Source organism: Moschus berezovskii, chromosome 23 (genome assembly GCF_049115385.1).
Source record: "Moschus berezovskii isolate FMDL1 chromosome 23, NW_MosBer_1.0, whole genome shotgun sequence".
In the NCBI taxonomy this organism is placed as follows: domain Eukaryota; kingdom Metazoa; phylum Chordata; class Mammalia; order Artiodactyla; family Moschidae; genus Moschus; species Moschus berezovskii.
The window spans coordinates 54,310,677-54,329,191 of NC_142482.1; the positions used below are offsets into that span (position 1 = coordinate 54,310,677).

General features: G+C 48.9%; 1 protein-coding gene across 8 annotated transcripts in view; it reads right to left on the reverse strand.

The window, feature by feature from the left end:
- Positions 1-265: 265 nt before the first annotated feature.
- The window catches only part of PHACTR1 (phosphatase and actin regulator 1), a 515,711-nt gene continuing 497,461 nt past the window's right edge, over positions 266-18,515 (reverse strand). For 7 of the 8 annotated variants that reach the window (XM_088831029.1, XM_088831027.1, XM_055405934.2 and 4 more), the window contains 5 exons: positions 11,159-11,214; positions 6,668-6,729; positions 2,088-2,228; positions 1,237-1,313; positions 266-417 (listed from right to left, as the gene is read on the reverse strand). In XM_088831029.1, the coding sequence (XP_088687155.1) occupies positions 402-417; positions 1,237-1,313; positions 2,088-2,228; positions 6,668-6,729; positions 11,159-11,214 (352 nt within the window). In that variant the 3' untranslated portion in view covers positions 266-401. Of the gene's footprint in view, positions 418-1,236; positions 1,314-2,087; positions 2,229-6,667; positions 6,730-11,158; positions 11,215-18,515 lie in introns of those variants that run through there. The other variant, XR_016036000.1, reaches the window with a different exon arrangement.

The following is an 18,515-nucleotide window of genomic DNA, read 5'->3' on the forward strand; positions in this document are numbered from 1 at the left end:
GCAGCCTGCTTCTGCACAGTCGTCCCGCAACAGATCCACCGGCTCGGCATTCTCTGGACTCAGGTGACAGACACTTTGGCGGCACAGGCTCGCGGGAGCCTCAGCGAACGCGGTACCTGCCGGCCTGAGGCCCAGGGCCGCTCCGAGCATGGGCAAGTCTTCGGTGCCCCTGGGATGGGGCACGGTCCCTTATCCGCGGCGGCGCAGGCAGCTCTGACCACAGAGCCCTAACCATCGCGTTTTTGCAAACAGAATCCTGACTGTGTTTCCTTTTCTTCTTTTAAAAAAAAGGCAGTTCAGAAGATTTACATCGTAATGGGGAAGTGAATAAATACCAGCACTTATGGTTCTTATAAATTTATGTTTTGAAGACAGCATAGCACTCAAGAGGAATTCGACTGTTAAGGTCGGTGAAACCTAGGAACACAAAACAACTCAGTCAAGACCCAGCGGCTGCCCACGGTGTCGGGCCTGACAAGGCCAAGCTCTCCAGCCTCCATCCTTGTCTGTGATAGCCACAGGGAGGCTTAAATCTCCAACCAAAGGCAAATAAATCTCCATGGGACCCCTGGAGAAATTGAGGCCCATCCAGTGCACCCCTGGTTTTGGAGAAGTTTAGGCTGGAGCTCCCCAGGGGGGCCACAGCCCAGGTAAGGACTCAGCAGCAAGGCGGGGACCCCCAAGCTCCTGTCCCCGAGTCAGGCACTGTTTCTCCCAACGTTCAACCAAGGAGAGAGGCAGAAGGAGGGAGTCGATGGCCTGTCACTAACCAGCCCTGTGACCTTGTGTAAGCCCCTCTAATCTCTGCTTCCATTTCGCCAAGAAGCAGCACACAGGACTTTCTGGGAAAGGACACCAAACCACAAGCATGACCCCCACATAGAAGTACCACATGGATCTGGTTCCCTGCCCCAGTTTGGTCTCTGCTGTAATCAGCAATGACCTTTCCTCCTCAGCTTATGTTTTCATAAATATCCACCCCGCTGTGGTCTGGCACTCAGCAGATCTTTAGTCTGAAGGCTCTGAGAAGGCTGCATTCAGCCCAGACCTCACACACGCTCCTCTACTTTCAATAACCACTTTGGAACCTGTGGATCTTTCTTTTATCTTCCCCCATCACTGCACCCACCACCACATAGCACTTGTCCTCCAGAAGCGGTGAGGATAGTTCAGTCTAAGGGTAAATATTATAATTTGAAGCAGGAAAGAAAAAAAAAGAAACCGCTTGACACTAACCTTGTTAAATGTCTACTCAACTCGTGAACTTCCATTTCAGTACTTTTAAATTCGTTGAGCTCTTTCCGAATGGCAGCCTAGAAGAAAGAGAAGCCCGTGAGTGTGCAGAGGAAGCAGACAGACAGCAGCTCACCTATTTTATTCCTGAAAATGTAGTTTTCTTCTTTGACAAAGTCAGACAGGTGCGTAAAGTAGATTCTTGCCACTGGGAGAAACAGAGTCACCCTCAGATACTCTTTAAAAAGTGAAAGTGTTAGTCACTCGGTTGTGTCCAACTTTTTTCTCCCCTGTGGACTGTAGCCCACCAGGCTTCTCTGTCCAGGGGATTTTCCAGGTAGGAATACTGGAGTGGGTAACCATTCCCTTCTCCAGGGGATCTTCCTGACTCAGGGATCAAACCTGGGTCTCCAAAATTGCAGGCAGATTCTTTACCATCTGAGCCACCAGGGAAACCCCTTTAGAACCTATGAAGAATCCCCTCCCCCCAAAATCTAAGACGCAAATGGTTCGATCTGGGGTTCTGCCTGGAGCTGTTCATCCGGGCACTGAGAGGGCCTGTCCACCTGGCCCACATGCTGGGTCCCTGGTGCACACTGAAAGGTCAGCCCCTGGTCTTGGTGTGGTGGATCTGAGCTCAGAATGCACAGTGACGCCTCAGGATGGATCCTTCCAGAGCTGGTGGGTCAGAGTCCCCAACCAAACTAAGGGAAGGAGTGCGGCCCTTCCCTGGAGCCTGCCCGCCAGGCCATCCGCCTCCAGTGCCCACCCGGGCTCCGCGCAGGCTCCCAGCAGCGAGCTAGAGACCCAGCGCCTGGCCGCGGGGCCCGGGCAGCCCTCCCCACCCCTCTCACTTTGTCGGCAGCGGTGAGGCGGGTCCAGGGCTTGTCGGCCCTGCGGTCGTAGTCCTGAGCGTCGGCCACCTCCACGTAGTCACTGAAGCGGATAAGGATCTTCCGTTCCCGAAGCTCCTCCACTGTGGGCCTCTGGCTGAGCTGCAGGAGAGAGAGAGACACGGATGCGGTCAGCCAGCCATGTTTCAGATCACTTGGTCCACCTGTGAGTTTACAGGTGAGAACCCAAGGTGGACAGGCGCAGGGCCCCGGGGACCCAGGGCTCCTGATTCCTGGACCTGGGACTCCTCCAGGACCCTGTGCAGGAGCTGAGGGTCTCGTGAGCCGCCTCCAGGACTATTCAGACCAGCAGCCAGGCTGCTGAACAACACTGCAGTGTGTCTTTCTGCGTGGGTGTGTGGGTCCTCCCACATGGATCTGCCTTTCCCATTAGGGGAGCCGAAACCTTACACGACAGGTTCGTATTATTCTGGATTCATGAACTGACCTCTGTGTGTCAAATTTAGTGCCCTCTGCAAGATAAGTTTGTAATCTTTGTGTTTTAGACACAAAAAAGTACGTGCAAACTCTGGGGTGTGCAGGAATTGAGTATGTTGATTTATGCGATCATGGAGACCCTGCCCCTCACGAGCTCAGATTAAAGGTGCACCCACAAAGGCAGAGCAAGGCCGAGTTGATGCCGAGGAAGACTTGGGACGGGTTCTCTAGAAAAGTCTGTGGTGGAGGCATGAAGCAACTGAGTCATTTCACCATCTCCCGTGTCACCCGCTAGCATCCTCCCTTTGTACTTTCACAACTCGAGGCTGACGTTTCTATTATCTCTTCCTGTCACTAGGTTTATTTCTTCTGGAGCAACACAGTAGCTCTCTCTTTAGGATGCTGTCAATTCACGCTCAACCAATGTTATTTAAAAGCAATTTTTCTCTAAGCCCTAGACTGTGTTTAATTCTATTAATAGAAGATGCAGTCAAATAGAATCTTAGCACAAAGGCCTATAAAACAAACACATGCAAGCAAATCCAAACCACCTCTGGCTGTTCTGACTCTATATCTTATGCAGCTGCCATACACGTTAGGCTGGTGCCAGAATGTTCCAGCTTGCTACCAACTGGCCTACAATGGAAGAACATAATTAGATGACTGCCTGGCCGGCACTGAACAGAATGGTGACACCGACCGCCAGGCTCCAGATGGGATGCAAGCAGCCTGCTGCTACCCCTTGGCCAAGGGAGGAGAGACCTGGGGATCACAGGTATGTTGGTGTGACTGGTCCCCTGTCTAGACACTGTGCAGCTCCCCCTCAGAGTGGCTCCAGTCTCTCCTGGGTTTCCCAGGCATTTTGGTGTCAGCGGTGGCCTCTTGCAGGAAACCAGAGGTTTCCCGGGCTCAATGGTAAGGGTTTGCTGTCAGCAAAAATGGGGGTCTATTCTGACTCAGAAATGAGTGCAGGGATCTTCGTTGTGTCATTATAATACAAAGAGACATTTACCATAATACGCTCAATTGTGTCTGACTCTTTGCAACCCCATGGACTGTAGCCCACCAGACTCCTCTGACCATGGGATTCTACAGGCAGAATACTGGAGTGGTAGCCATTCCCTCCTCCAGGGGATCTTCCTGACCTAGAGATCCAACCAGGTCTCCTGCATCGGCAGGCGGATTCTTTACCATCTGAGCCAATTGAGTACTTCCTTATGATAAATGTCTGTCTGCATTATAAAGACTCCTACTCACAGCCCCAGTTAGTGCTTCTGACTGGTAAGGTTTACCCTGGGGTGGCAGACAAACAGTACTGTTTGTTCAGTGTGCCATGCAAGCATGGCATTTCTAATTTAAATTTCTGGAAATCATGGTCTGTATTTTGCTCATAGCCTGTCTATGGTAGAGTCTGGAGTGAACAGAAGTCTAGAGATTGGCTCTGAAGGTAAGGGACTCTTTTTCATGCCTGAATCTGATAGGGATGAACTGCTACCAGGGAGTGAGCGAGGAGGGCCCTGGCTTTTCCTGCTGGGAGAGTCTGACTAACAACCACTAGGATTCCGTCATGCTCACGGGCTCACAGGCCCAGCCATGGGGGCTGAGAAGTGCCTTTGGCTCACAACTGGCTCTCACCGTCCAGGTAAAGTGAACCCAAGTTACCTGCCTGGATGCTAAGGAAATAGTCTCTGCAGCCAGAGTTGGTTTTCCAGGAGTGACGGGCTACAGAGGTTGGCAGCATTTTGTTTCCATCTATGGCAGCAGAAGTGTCACTTGCAAACGCTCAAGAAAAGGGTACACGTCAAGACCCAAATTCCACTATTAATACAACCTGACCCAGGTAAATTTCTTCCCTGCCTGCCTTCCAGCCAGCCTCCTTCCCTTCTTCTCATCCATCCATCAAGCTAGCTAGCAACCTTTTGGAAGTGGGAAACAGGCATCTACTAAAAGATGAAGCATGTGATTTTTTTTAGGTTTGTCTCAGTGTGGCAGGAGAGAACGCCTGGTCTGTGGTGATCAGCATCCGCTACCGTGTTTTCTTTTTCTCAGGTCTTGACAGAAGGATATGGAGGCAATCCTGGGGGCTGAGGGAAGGTACGTGAAAGGACCACCCCCCTCCACCCACCGCTGACCTCTGGCATGTGGTCTTGCTGTGATAAAGGCTCCTGAGGAACAGAACGTGTCCAGGGCCAGGAGGTGGCACAAGATTCCCTACCAGTTGCCAGGCCCCACACCTCTGTTCACAGAACCAGATGTGAAAGCTACTTATGGTCTCTCCCTTATAAAAAGCAGCCTGTCCCTTCCCGCAAGCTCATTATCTCTAATTCCCCGAGCCAGTACCAGGGGACGGCAGATGCTGAAATCACAAGGCCCTTTTCCTGGGAGAAGAGAGAGGTAACTGGGAGGAGGAAGAGGCATTTATCTTGAAGACGTGCGAGAACTATGGGTATTTGGGGACTCCACCCCCTCGCTCTCCCAGGGGAGATGGCTGTGGGAGGAAACCCTCTCCTCTTACCCCTTCCTGACAAATTATGCAGTTAGTCAAGTTTTCCCCTGCAAGATCGTATACTTTCAAAAAAAAAAAAAAAGAATTAACTTCATGTCCAAATCTTTCCGTATTGCTAGCTTTTAGGAAGAAACCCTCAAGTTTAGGAGAATTGGGGGTGGATACCAGCAGTCAACTCCCATGAACGTTACAAAAATCTGATTAAACATTTGTTTCTGAAGCTCTAGACCTTTCTGTATCAGAAACAAGGGGTCGTTACCAGTCTCCTTTTGATACTGTCATCATTTCAAGGACCCACTTAGAACAATCTAATGCCTCTCCCCTGGTCCCCTTCGCTGCTCGTCTCAGGAAACAGGGTGCCCTGCGTCCAAAGGCTAGGTGATCTTAAGGATGTAAGAACCGGACCTGGACTGGGGTGAGGGCACCTGGGTGACGTGAGGGCCCTGAGCTCTCGTTGTGGTTTCCCACTAGGGGACGCCAGCCCGTCACTGGCTCTCAGGCCCTTGCTTATCTTCAGTTCAGTTCAGTTCAGTTCAGTCGCTCAGTCGTGTCCGACTCTCCGCGACCCCATGAATCACAGCACGCCAGGCCTCCCTGTCTTATCTTACTCCTTTTAATTGGGATGGCCTTTGGCTTGTCACCAGATATTTGGGGTACTCTAAGGGTGAGAAAGCATTGGGAAACAAATCATACCCTTAGTAACTGGTATTTCAGGATCTCTGAATTTCTTCCTTTGCATAATATGTCCATAGAGAAAAATCCATTAATAAAAACTTTAAAAATTAATTTTGATGTGCCTCTTACTTAACTGTCTTTAAGCTTTTGGTATCTTTCTCTCAAGATGGTCACTGTAGGAGTGATTAAACACACTCTAGTCAGACAGAATAAAGGATTTTCTGTGCCATCAATTATTAAATTTCTCAACATCCCCCAAGAATAGCCTCAAATAAAGAGCTTCTTATCAAAGAGTTCACTTCAAATTAGATCTGCAATGGGTCTCCATTGCATTGCCAAGCCATTTATTTTGGGGGTTTTTATGGAAAAATATATAAAAATTCTGTCTTCCTGAATTTTATCTAAGTGCTTTTCAAACATCTCCATTAGTTCATCAATATATTTGACATTTTCCTAATTAATTGGATTTAGCATAATAAATAGTTCTTGGGTAGAAGGTCAGGAGCAGTGTCAGGGGAGAGAAGGAAAGCTCGCATTTTCCAGGGTCATAGCACATAACTGATACATTTTGAACTCCTGATGTTGATAGTGAATTTCCAGTTGAGAGATGGGATCACAGTGAATTTTTAACCACAGCATATTTACTGTTAACTGCACATATAATACACCTGCCATCAAGTTGCTTGGAGGGATAGGCCGCTGTCACAAAATAAAGCAACATAGGATGTCACCAGCCAACAGGACTGAGGGTTGTGAAGCTGTGTGGCCACTGGCCCCCTGAGAGTCTAGAGAGCCATGTGTCCTGACACCCGAGGAATGGAGCTACCAATGCCACCTCCAACAGGCCAGGCAGTGGGGAGGCCCACACCCGAGGGGCAGGCGGCCTCCTTCCGAGCCCCTTTGGCACAGAGAACCCCCTCACCTTTCGAGTTAACCTCCTCTTGATCTCTCTCTTCTCCTCTTGCTCCTCTTGTTCATTCCGAGCTGAAAGAAACGTAGAAGCTTTAGGTTTTGGTTGCAGCGTCTCACAAGGATGCGCCCTCTGGACCTCCACAGGTTCTAGGCCAAGCAGCTCACAGTCTCAGGAGGAGAGCTCCCCGTCCGGACCACAGCCACCCTTCTACTCGTGGGACACTCTCCAAGCTGCCTGCGCTGTTTCAAACGGGGGGGGGTGGGGAGGTGAGCGGGTCAACTTTACTTCACTCTCTTCACTCACATGGGGTTCCTTCCGAGTCTGCAGGCAGAGATGCTGGATCAGGAGGTGGGGCCACGTGGCAAGGAGGCGGGTCCTGAAAGAGCAGGTGCTGCTCACAGGGACCGGCGCGTCCTTGGAGCAGGGAGGCGCCCTTCTCTGGACAAGACCTGGGCCTCGCTCAGCTCTGCCTCCGGCCTCACAGTGACCTAAGGGGTCTCGTCGTGAGGTGGTCCGTGGCACCCGGTGCCCGGCCTGGAAGGAACAGAGGCCAGACGCCCACAGAAACACGAGGCGCGGCCGATGCCCAATGCAGAGGCTGGATCTGCAAAACGCTCACCTTTCGCAAGCCCCGATTCCATTAATTCTTTGAATTCTTTGAATCTTCCAAGAAGTCCACACAGCATGTGGGAGGCCACAGTGTGGGGTACAATGGCCTGCATTTTGGCTTTTAAGGAGAGTCTGAGAGCAGACGTGAGGGCTTAAACGTTCTCAGCGCAACATGGGGGGTGACTTAGCGTCAGCTGTGTGCAGTGAGAGGGTCTGGGAAACGGCGCAGAGGATGTGGGCACATCTAAGTGGCCGGATGACGTGGGTGCCTGCCTCACTTTCCTCCCAGGCCTTGGGGTGGAAGCCCAGATTGCAGCCCAGTACTGTGACTCAAGGAAAACCATGAGCGTCAGCCTGGGTCCAGTACCCCTGCGTCTCGTCTACTGAATCGCGGATGCCTTCAGACAGAGGCCACCACGCGACTTGACTTCACCACCATCTGCATCAACAGGGCCCATTTGAAACTACTGATGTAAATGATGTTTCCATAACTCCACTGACTTATCGTATCAGGACGCACGTGTCAGTCAGTGGTCTCAGTAGAGCCCAGATCTTTAAAAGTGCGACCCCCTCGTGCCTAGAAGTGGGGTCCCCCTGCTGCTCCTTGTCAGCAACAGCAACCTCAACCAACTCAGGCTGCAAGTGGCAACGCCTCCCGCCAGAAGGAACAAGGATGAGTCAGAGCACGACTTAGGCCCTCGCGTGACACCCCCTAGGGACACGGTGTGGCCACTCTGACTGCCTGAGGATCAGGATCGTGGACGGCGCAGCACCAGAAACGCCCACATCCGGCCCTTGGCTGAGGTCCCCAGGGGTCCCTGTGGTCCCCAACCCCACACTAGAGCGCCTTCCTCTGAATTGAAAGGTCTTCCCTCCCCTTCCAGAGTTCCTTTGAAAAATGTGAATTTCTTTGCGATTAAAAACCCATTCAACTAGTTAGTCATTAGCACCTTTGTATGAAAGAAACTCTCTGAGATAAACTGGGAGGCAGCCAGTTAGACCCAGAAGAAGGGTAGCCCCGCCACCGACAGCTGCATTTGCAGATGGGAAGGAGGACAGACGGAAAAGTCTAGAGTGGATGGTGAGTGCCCAGGAGGCAGCTCAAGGGCACTGGGTTAAAATGGACAGACTCACAGCCTATTAGAGCCAGCAGAGGCCCAAGAGACCACCTGGGCTACTGCTCTTTGGCTGGGAAATTGACAGAAAGGCCCAAGAGAACTGAGGGGCGGGCTGCACACTCCATGGCTAATGCTTTAGACACACAGTCCAGCTCTTTCTCTTGCTCAAACACACCGCCTCTTCCCAATCCGATTTTACTTGGGGGCCAGCCCTCCTCATTACTGGTTACTTGCCTCGGACTCCACTCGGGGGCCTCCTCAGCCTACAGGCCCCATCCTGGGCCATGAAAGTCAGCACCCTGCCCGCTCATCTCCTACATGTGTTCCTGAGGTCCCTCTGATGGGTGGGGGCCCCAACCTATCACCAGTGGAATCTAGACCTTTAGTTCAAAGCCGTTTACAAACTCAGGGTCATGAATTCTCAGGCAAGGGGTTCCAAGACAACCCCATTAGGCAAGTGGAAAAAGGGAGAGCAGAAAAAGCCCTCGAGGTCATCACTGCCGCCACCACCAGACAGCTCATTGTGTGCTCAGATGGGCCTGCTGCCCCCAGTGGAGCAAGTACCACTCACAGGGCCAGGCAGGCGGGGGCTCTCAAAGCTCCAGCACCAACCCCTCCAGGCTGCCCACGCTGGTGGCCCACCCTCCTGCAACCTTAAAGACATGCCGCCTCCTGTGACTGAAAGCCCAGATGATAATTCTCAGAATACACCTTTTGAGGGTATTTTCTGACGCCACAAAACATTTTTTGTTTCACAATCACAATAGATTTTAAAAAAGAGAGAAAAAAACCACACCTGTTTCAGAAAACAAAGTTTTAGAACATGGGAGAAAACAAAGAACAGGAAAAATAAAGCTCCTTTCCAAAAAGTTTTGAAACTGCAAAATGATGAGCCTGTTTGAATTTGGTCAAGTGGTCCTTCGGTTTGCAGCTATTCAAACAGGACACGACGGAAGAGGCCACAGAACGAAAGGGAACCATGGGTGCAGCTGGGCAACCCTTTGCTCCCCTGAACCAGAGCCCTCAGGCTTACGCAACACAAGCAACCACCTCTACGACCCCAGCATCTTTCTGGAGGGTGAGAAGAAAGCAACTCAGGGCCTGCTCATCATCTCTCAGGGATCTGGGCAGAAGAAACGTGGGAGCTGGTGCCTCTAGGGAGCCAGGTGAGCTGGGGACTCCCTGCCTTCTTGTCCAAAACCTCTGCCCCTGCCGACAGAAGCACACATCTTCTGAAACCTGAACAAGTCCCCAGAAGGGTTCAGCTTCTTCACAAGTAAGAGTCAGGTTAGGGACAGAGGTACAGTGTAACCTGTCAGAGCACAGAGTCCTTCGGCCGACCACGGAAGCGTGTGAGGCGGGTGGCGGGCAGAGGAAGGAGGAAGCGCGCTCACTGGGTTTCTGTGTTTAGCAATCAACGGCCCCCTGTTTGTTCTTTCCTCTGATGTGGACAATTTTTAACGGGTCAGGTATCAAGTTGGGAGAAAGGGAGACACAGAAGCCAAAAGTTTCCCCAACCAGGGAAGTCATCTGAAAGAGTTCTCAATCTGTTTGAGCTCAAAGTAAACTTTGGAGAAACTTTGATAGGCACCCCTGGATTAGGGAGAACATAATCATATACAGAACCTCCTAGAGATCTGGGGAATAGATGAGGTGCCCTTAGGACCGGGGAAGGTCAAGGCTGAAGGAACCACCCCGGGGGGGTGAGGGAATGGCCACAGCCTAGAGCAAGGGGCAGGATGTGGGCACAGGTACACAGCACGCAGGTGGGGATGCTCTGGGCCACACCCCCTACCCCAACAACAGAGCCTTCCCAGGGGAAACTCAACAGTCAGCCACATGACACTGACCAAGTCACAGGACCACAATGAGGAAGCCGAGAAAAGTACAATGAAGAACATTTTTGGTTGGTTGTGGTGGTCTGAATTAAACTAAAAACATCTCTGTTGACCATCTAGAGGGCAGTGTTGATGAGAGTATCCTGCGATGAAGCAGAGAGGTTTTATTTTTCAACTACTGAATATCTCTGCTCTAAATTGAGGAATGCTGGTTGGTGTCCATGAGATGATTTCTTTTAGCATTTTTAAAACAAATATTTTAAGCACCACGTGGATTTTCTCTACATACTCAAATTATCTCTGTGTCCTAAACCATCAAGAGGTTCGTTCATTTTTTTCTGTCCACAGATAAGAGTGACAGCAAGACTTTCTGGAAAGAGAGCTTCAGCAGCTACTCCAGCAGCTGGCTGTGGGAGGCCCAAGAGGAAGCCAGAAAGGACTTCCACTGGAAAATGCCTTCTTAGACTTTTAACTGACTGCTCAGAGGGAGGGGGGGGTTTATCAGCAGCAGCCAGCTGTAGCAGAAAGTCATGTCCTCTGGTTCTAGTTTTCAAACGGCTATCTGCCCCATTTCAGCCATCAATATCGTATGGCAGTTTTTAAGCCAATTTGGCTTTAAAGGCAACCCCAGCTCTCATTTAATAAGAAGTTATCTTGTCCGAACTTTCCAGCTTCTCTGACTCTGCAGCCCACTCAAGGGCAGGTTCTTTCTTGGAGACCCTGAGCTCCTCACGAACCAAGTGGATTCGAAGGTGCTTTCTCTGTGGGGAGGTTGTCTCGGGTGGCCGAACACACAGGGGTGAAGCCTCCAGCACCAGAGAGGGTCTCGATCCTTCCCCCACAAGCACACGGGAGAAGCCCAGCGGCTTGCCATGATATACTATAACCAAAGCGATCATGAAACCTCAGCGTTTGTCAGGGGCTCCGTCACTTACGTTTCAAAATGTTCCTCTGCTCCAGCTCCTCCGCAGTCGGCCTCTGGCTCAGTCGCCTGCGGAAAAAATCCAGGAAAAGTTTTTGGACCATGTCATAGCCTCCCTGGGTCATTAGTCTCCCCGGCCGTCGCAGATGCGGGAGGCAGAGTCAGAGGCCAGGGTGCCTGTTCCATCCTGCGCTCTCAGAGACTGACGCTCACCACCAACGCCTCCTCAGTTCCTCAATTTCAAGCCCAGGAAAGCCACTCGATGTGATGTCACGTGGAGCTGACCCTCCTCCCTCCAGCGGCCCCTCCCCTGCCCTGCTCCCCCGGCCTCCAGGCCCGTGAACTCTCATCACAGAAGTCTCATTCTTTTGCTGGGGCCTCCTAACTTTGAGATCACGGCCTCTGCCTTTCTCCCCTGACCCTGAGGCTAGAGCTTGCCTCTTGCCATGTCTGTGCAGACTCAAAGTACAAAGAGGCTCATGGCCCCAGGAAGTTGGGAGAGAGCAAGTCTGTCTGCAGAGAACAATAGCTGCTCTTCTGGTCCCCACCCATCGCCACCAGAGCCTCATTAGACACGGGATGACGAATGAAGAGGAACAGGGATGACACTTGTTGCCGGCATGTAATTTAGCCACAGCAAGTCAAGCATCACAGCCAGGATGTGAACTGGTTATGATGCAATAGCAGGGGGCGGGGTCGGGCAACAGGTGGGTACCATGCAGGACAGACCCTGGGAAAGACACCAAAGAGGAGACACTGCATGTTCTTAGAGATGCTTTAGTGGATCTGACTCCAAAAGCAAGGGACACAAAAGCAAAAACAAGCGGGACTACCTCATCCTGGAAAGCTTCTGCACAGCCAAGGAGATCATCATCAAAACAAAAAGGCTCTCTACTGAGTGGGAGAAGATCACTGCAGATTATATACCCGATAGGGGGTTAAAATCCAAAATATATAAAGATCTAATACACATCAACAACCAGAAAAACCAAACAGCTTGATTAAAAAATGAGCAGAGGAGCTGAACAAACATTATTCAAAGAAGACGTATGGATGGTCAGCAGGTACATGAAAAGATGCTCAACATCAGTAATCACCAGGGAAAGGCAAATCAAAACCACAATGAGCTTGCACCTCAAACACGTCCGGATGGCTATCATCAAGGAGATCACATAAAACAAATGTTGGCAACCATGTGGAGGGAAGGAATGACAGCACACTGTCGCTGGGAATGGAAACTGGGGCAGCCACTATGTAAAACAGTATGGAGATTGCTCAGAACATCAAGAATGGAACTACCATACGACCCAGCCATTCCACTCATGGGTATTTGTCTGAAGAACATGAGAACACTAACTCAGAAAGATATCCGTACCCCTATGTTCACTGCACTATTATTTACAACAGCTGAGGTATGGAAACCACCTCAGTGTCCACTGACAGATGGCTGCCTAAGGAGGATGTGGCAAATACACACAGTGGAATGTTCAGCTCAGTTCAGTTCAGTCGCTCAGTCGTGTCTGACTCTCTGCGACCCCGTGAATCGTAGCACGCCAGGCCTCCCTGTCCATCACCAACTCCTGGAGTTCACTCAAACTCATGTCCACAGAGTCGGTGATGCCATCCAGCCATCTCACTCTCTGTCGTCCCCGTCTCCTCCCGCCCCCAATCCCTCCCAGCATCAGACTCTTTTCCAGTGAGTCAACTCGTCGCATCCACCCATAAAAAGTATGAGAGCTTGCCATTCATGACAACACGAAGATATTATTCTAAGTGAAATAAGTCACACATAGGCAAACACTGTATGATTTCACTCCTATGTGGAATCTAAAAGACTCCCAAATGAACAAACTCAATAAAAACAAAACCAGACAGAGATCAGAATAATGGTTACCGGGGGGAAGGGGACTGGGGGTGGGTAGAATGGTGAAGGGGGTCACCTGTGCTGTGACAGATGGTCACTAGACTTGCGGTGGGGATCACTCTGCAGTATATACAGATGTTGAATTATAATGCTGTATGCCTGAAACTTACATAAAAAAAAAAAAAAGAGGAGGACTACATGTCCAGATGAAGTTCCAGGAAAGATCACACAGTGGGCTTCAGCATCACAGATATGTTGGTATTTTTGAGACTCCTGGAAACTATTTAACAACCCTGCAATTAGTTATTCTGTTTTCTGCTTCCCTCATCGGGATGAGGTATGTGTGAGGTGAGAACACTGGGGAAGGAGTCTGAGGCCCCCTGAGTCCTTCCAGTAGAACTAAGGGGTGGAAAACAGCATTGTTCTAGCAGCAGAGTAGTCCCTCCCCAAACATCGGTAACTGGCATCTAGAGTTGGCAAGATGTTTACATCATGGGGGCTTCCCTGGTGGCTCAGGCAGTAAAGAATCCACCTGCAATGAAGGAGCCTTAGGTTTGATCCCTAGGTGGGGAAGATCCCCTGGAGAAGGCCATGGCAACCCACTCCAGTATTCTTGCCTGGAGAATTCCAGGGACAGAGGAGCCTGGCAGGCTCGGTCCATGGATCGCAAAGAGTCAGACATGACTGAATGACTAACATTTTCACTTACATCATGGACACTAAGAGAGACCCAGGTTCAAAATCAAGTTCACGGAGTCGCCAAACATAACTGTTCTAAACCCAGTGCTCACTGACAGCTGATTCTATGATGTTCCAGTATCATTGCCATATAGGCTGTACACAGGGAGTGGGCCTCAATGCCAGAGAAAGGAGTTTTGATCAGATATCTGTCTTCAAGGGGCTTGGGAGCACCTTGGAGATGGCTGGAAATGGTAATCCCCAAATGTTCTCAAGTTTATAAGAACATTTTCACATCTATTCTTCATTTTCTAAAACATCCCATGAAGGTATTATTTATCTGCATTGATAAGGGCCAGCTGGGGATCTGGAAATTCACAATCCTCGAGGTCCTAAATTTGGACTCAACAGCCTTCCCGTTCTTTCTAAAACAGCATTCTCCAACTGTAGGGGGGAAGCTGAGATTACACAAGTGAGCAAATCAGTGTCACAGGTCTGGGATGTAACTCCTGACTCCACTTAGAATGAGCTTTTTAGAGGCTCTCCCTCACTTTTCCATTTATTTTTCCGCCAAATACTAGTTTCTTTTGTAGGGATGCACAGCCACCTTTGTGGGACCATTTTGGAAAACCAAGGTTTCACAGGAAGCTAGGGTTTGGGGATAGTATGTTTTGAAGAAGCCCTTCCAGATTCAAGATGGAGCTTGCATCTTAAAAGTGGGGGTCAGTGTTTCAGAATCTTATGCCCAGAAGTGTCTGCAGAAGGTTCGCTCACTGGCTTATGCTAATCAGCCCATGGATCCCACGACCAGATGCCTTGCCTGGTTCTTTGCTGGCCTTTCTGTTTTTGTTTTTCTTATGCATCATGTTTGGAGGGGACGAAACAATGAGTGACTGAACTCTAACCAGAGAAAATTCTGCTATTAACTAGGCAGCCTTATCGTTAAATACACATGATTTCAAATGAGGCCCTCTATTTATGTTTCATTTCTCTTGAAAGGGTCTGAGAATAATATCCAGGCTAATCACAGCTATAAAATGCAGCTAAGTCCTCCCAAAGGGCATGTGCTATAATTGGTTGTTTTGACTTTGAAAATGAGATTTGGTAGGAGAATGATATTGTGGCTTAATGACAAAGTGCTAAACAGCTCAGGAGTTAGGGGACCAGGGTTCTACTCCTGGCTCTGCCCTGAACCCACCTGGACAAGGTAACGGACCCATTCAACTCTATGTTTCTCTCTCTGCAAACAATAGGAGTATCTGAATAAGCTAAGGCTGACTTAACGCCTAAAATGTGCAGGCACGCTCTAAGAAGCACGCACACTGATCCACTTACTCTTCAGGTCAGCCCCTTGAGATAGCACTGCCAGCATTTCCATGGTACAAAGCGGGAAACCGAGGCATAGGGAGCTGCATACCTCGCCCTGGCTGGGCGAGGGGATGAACATTTCAGATTTACAACATATCACACTATTTGCTGTACAGAGAATGGGCTGGGAGATGCAAGAGGCAGTCTGAATAGGAGCCCTGAAGGCTACTGCACACCTGGTATTGGATGATGGGCACCTGAGCCAGGCTATGGAGGTGGACATGCAAGCTCTTTAGGAGTCGAGCTGACAGACCACGGAGACACAGCATCTGTGGACCCTGGGGAAGGAGGAGGTATACTGCATAGCTCTCAAGTTCCATAACTTAAACAGCTCGATGGACGGCTATGCCATTCACTGAGAAGGTGGGGAACGCTGGAAGGAAAGCGGGGCATTTGAGGATGGGGGGAGGATGGAAGGGGACCATGAATCTGAGTTTAGACCTGTTGAGTCAGAATGACTGTGCAACGTCGCAGTGCACGTGTCCAGTAGGCAGCTGGGTCTACTGAGCTCGGTGGGGAGGAGAGGGTCAGGCCAGCGACAGAAATTTCTGGCTAGTCTGCAAAATAGATACTCCTTGAAGCCAGGGGAATGGAGAGAGCATAGCATGAGAAGAGGAGAGGGCCTGGGATGAAGCCTTACAGAATTCCAGTAATCTAATGCTCAGATGGAGGAAGACAAACCTGCCAGAGAGTTTGAGGAGGGCAGTGCGCAGAGGCAGGGTGCAAGCTAGAAACGTGCGCCATGGAAGCGGAGGAAGCAGACGGGCACGGCCCACGAAGCGGCTGGCATGCTGAGAGGCCAGACGAGGCCTGAAGAGCCTGCCCTCGGGGCGCAGCACCAGGGAGGTGACGAGCAAGCTCCCCCAGAGCTCTTTCGGGGGCGGCGGGGACGGGAGCCAGGCTGCAGTGGGTGAGCACAGAGGTGAGGAAAGGGACCCAAGAGGCGTGGGGGACGCTGCCACGAAGCCGGCTTTGAAGGGACCAGAGCGCGGGAGGGGAAGGAGGCTCAGAGGAGGTTTATAGTTTCCAGTGACTAGAGACTGCGTAAGTTTAAAGGAAAGAATCCAGGTTAAGAGGCAGTGGTGGCGACACTGAGAAGTTCAATATATAAGGAGGGAGAAGGCTCCGTGGACAGCGCGGGAGTCCTGGGAAGGCGCAGGAAGGGCTGGGGTTTTAGGGGCAGAAAAGACCTTACCTTTCAGATGGAGGAGGGACAGCAGGATGCAGGAAGGAGTGTGATGTACAGAGGTCTGTATGTTTCGTATGAGAATTAAAAAGGGCGTTGCCAGCTGACAGCTTTTACTTACTACTCTTTCAAGTTGGACTATAATAAGGATGACTTACAATAGTTTAAAATATTACTTTTCCTTGAAGGGTTTGTCTCTGAACAGAGCCAAACTCACAAAGCAAAGGGGTAAAGTTCTAGCTTTAGAATTCATCATCGGAATTTTAGGGGAGTCCCCCGGGCAGCCCACCACCTTTACCAAGTAAAGCACCCATCTGCTTGGTTCCTCTTTTTTTTTTTTTTGATTACAACTTGGTTAAAGTCATTTATTTGTTCATATTTTAAAAGATATTAGACACCTGGTAAACATTTTCGTGGACTACCCATTAATCATTAATCTTCTTTTTTTTTTTTTTTGAAATGAACAGAGGAAAATTTATGCGTCGAACCTGGACTGGTCACTTATGATAATATACATGCTACAATTCCATTCTCCCCAATCATTCCACCTTCACCCTCTCCCACAGAGTCCCAAAGACTGTTCTAAATGCCTATGTCTCTTTTGCAGTCTCTTATACAGGGTTCAGGTTACCATTTTTCTAAATTCCATATATATGCGTTAATATACAGTATTGATGTTCTTCTTTCTGGCTTACTTCACTCTGTATAATTGGCTCCAATTTCATCCACCTCATTAAAACTGATTCAAATGCATTCTTTTTGATGGCTGAAAAATACTCCATTGTGTATATGTACCAAAGCTTTCTTATCCATTCATCTGCAGATGGACATCTAGGTTGCTTCCATGTCCTGGCTATTATAAACAGTGCTGCAATGAACATTGGAGTACATGTGTCTCTTTCAATTCTGGTTTCCTCGGTGTGTATGCCCAGGAGTGCGATCGCTGGATCATATGGCAGTTCTATTTCCAGTTTTCTGAGGAATCTCCACACTGTTCTCCATAGTGGCTGTACTAGTTTGCATTCCCACCAACAGTGTAAGAGGGTTCCCTTCTCTCCACACCCTCTCCAGCATTTATTGCATGTAGACTTTTGGATAGCAGCCATTCTGACTGGTGTGAAATGGTATCTCATTGTGGTTTTGATTTGCATTTCTCTGATGATGAGGGATGTTGAGCATTTTTTCATGTGTTTATTAGCCATCTTTATGTCTTCTTTGGAGAAATGTCTGTTTAGTTCTTTGGCCCATTTTTTGATTGGGTCACTTAGTTTTCTGGAATTAAGCTGCAGGAGCTGCTTGTATAATTTGGAGATTAATCCTTTATCAGTTGCTTCATTTGCTATTATTTTCTCCCATTCTGAAGGCTGTCTTCTCACCTTGCTTAGAGTTTCCTTTGCTGTGCAGAAGCTTTTGATTTTAATTAGGTCCCATTTGTTTATTTTTGCTTTTATTTCCAATATTCTGGGAGGTGGGTCTTGGAGGATCCTGCTGTGATTTATGTCGGAGAGTGTTTTGCCTACATTCTCCTCTAGGAGTTTTATAGTTTCTGGTCTTACATTTAGATCTTTAATCCATTTTGAGTTTATTTTGGTGTATGGTGTTAGGAAGTGTTCTAGTTTCATTCTTTTACAAGTGGCTGACCAGTTTTCCCAGCACCACTTGTTAAAGAGACTGTCTTTTCTCCATTTTATATTCTTGCCTCCTTTGTCGAAGATAAGGTGTCCATAGGAGCGTGGGTTTATCTCTGGACTTTCTATTTTGTTCCATTGATCTATATTTCTGTCTTTATGCCAGTACCATACTGTCTTGATGACTGTGGCTTTGTAATAGAGCCTGAAGTCCGGCAGGTTAATTCCCCCAGTTCCATTCTTCTTCCTCAAGATTGCTTTGGCTATTCGAGGTTTTTTGTATTTCCATACAAATTGTGAGATTATTTGTTCTAGTTCTGTGAAAAATATTGTTGGTAGCTTGATAGGGATTGCATTGAATGTATAAATTACTTTGGGTAGTATACTCATTTTTACAATATTTATTCTTCCAATCCACGAACACGGTATATTTCTCCATCTATTCGTGTCCTCTTTGATTACTTTCACTAGTGTTTTATAGTTTTCTATGTACAAGTCTTTTGTTTCCTTAGGTAGATATATTCCTAAGTATTTAATTGTTTTCATTGCAACAGTGAATGGAATAGTTTCCTTAATTTCTCTTTCTATTTTCTCATTATTAGTGTATAGGAATGCAAGGGATTTCTGTGTGTTGATTTTATATCCT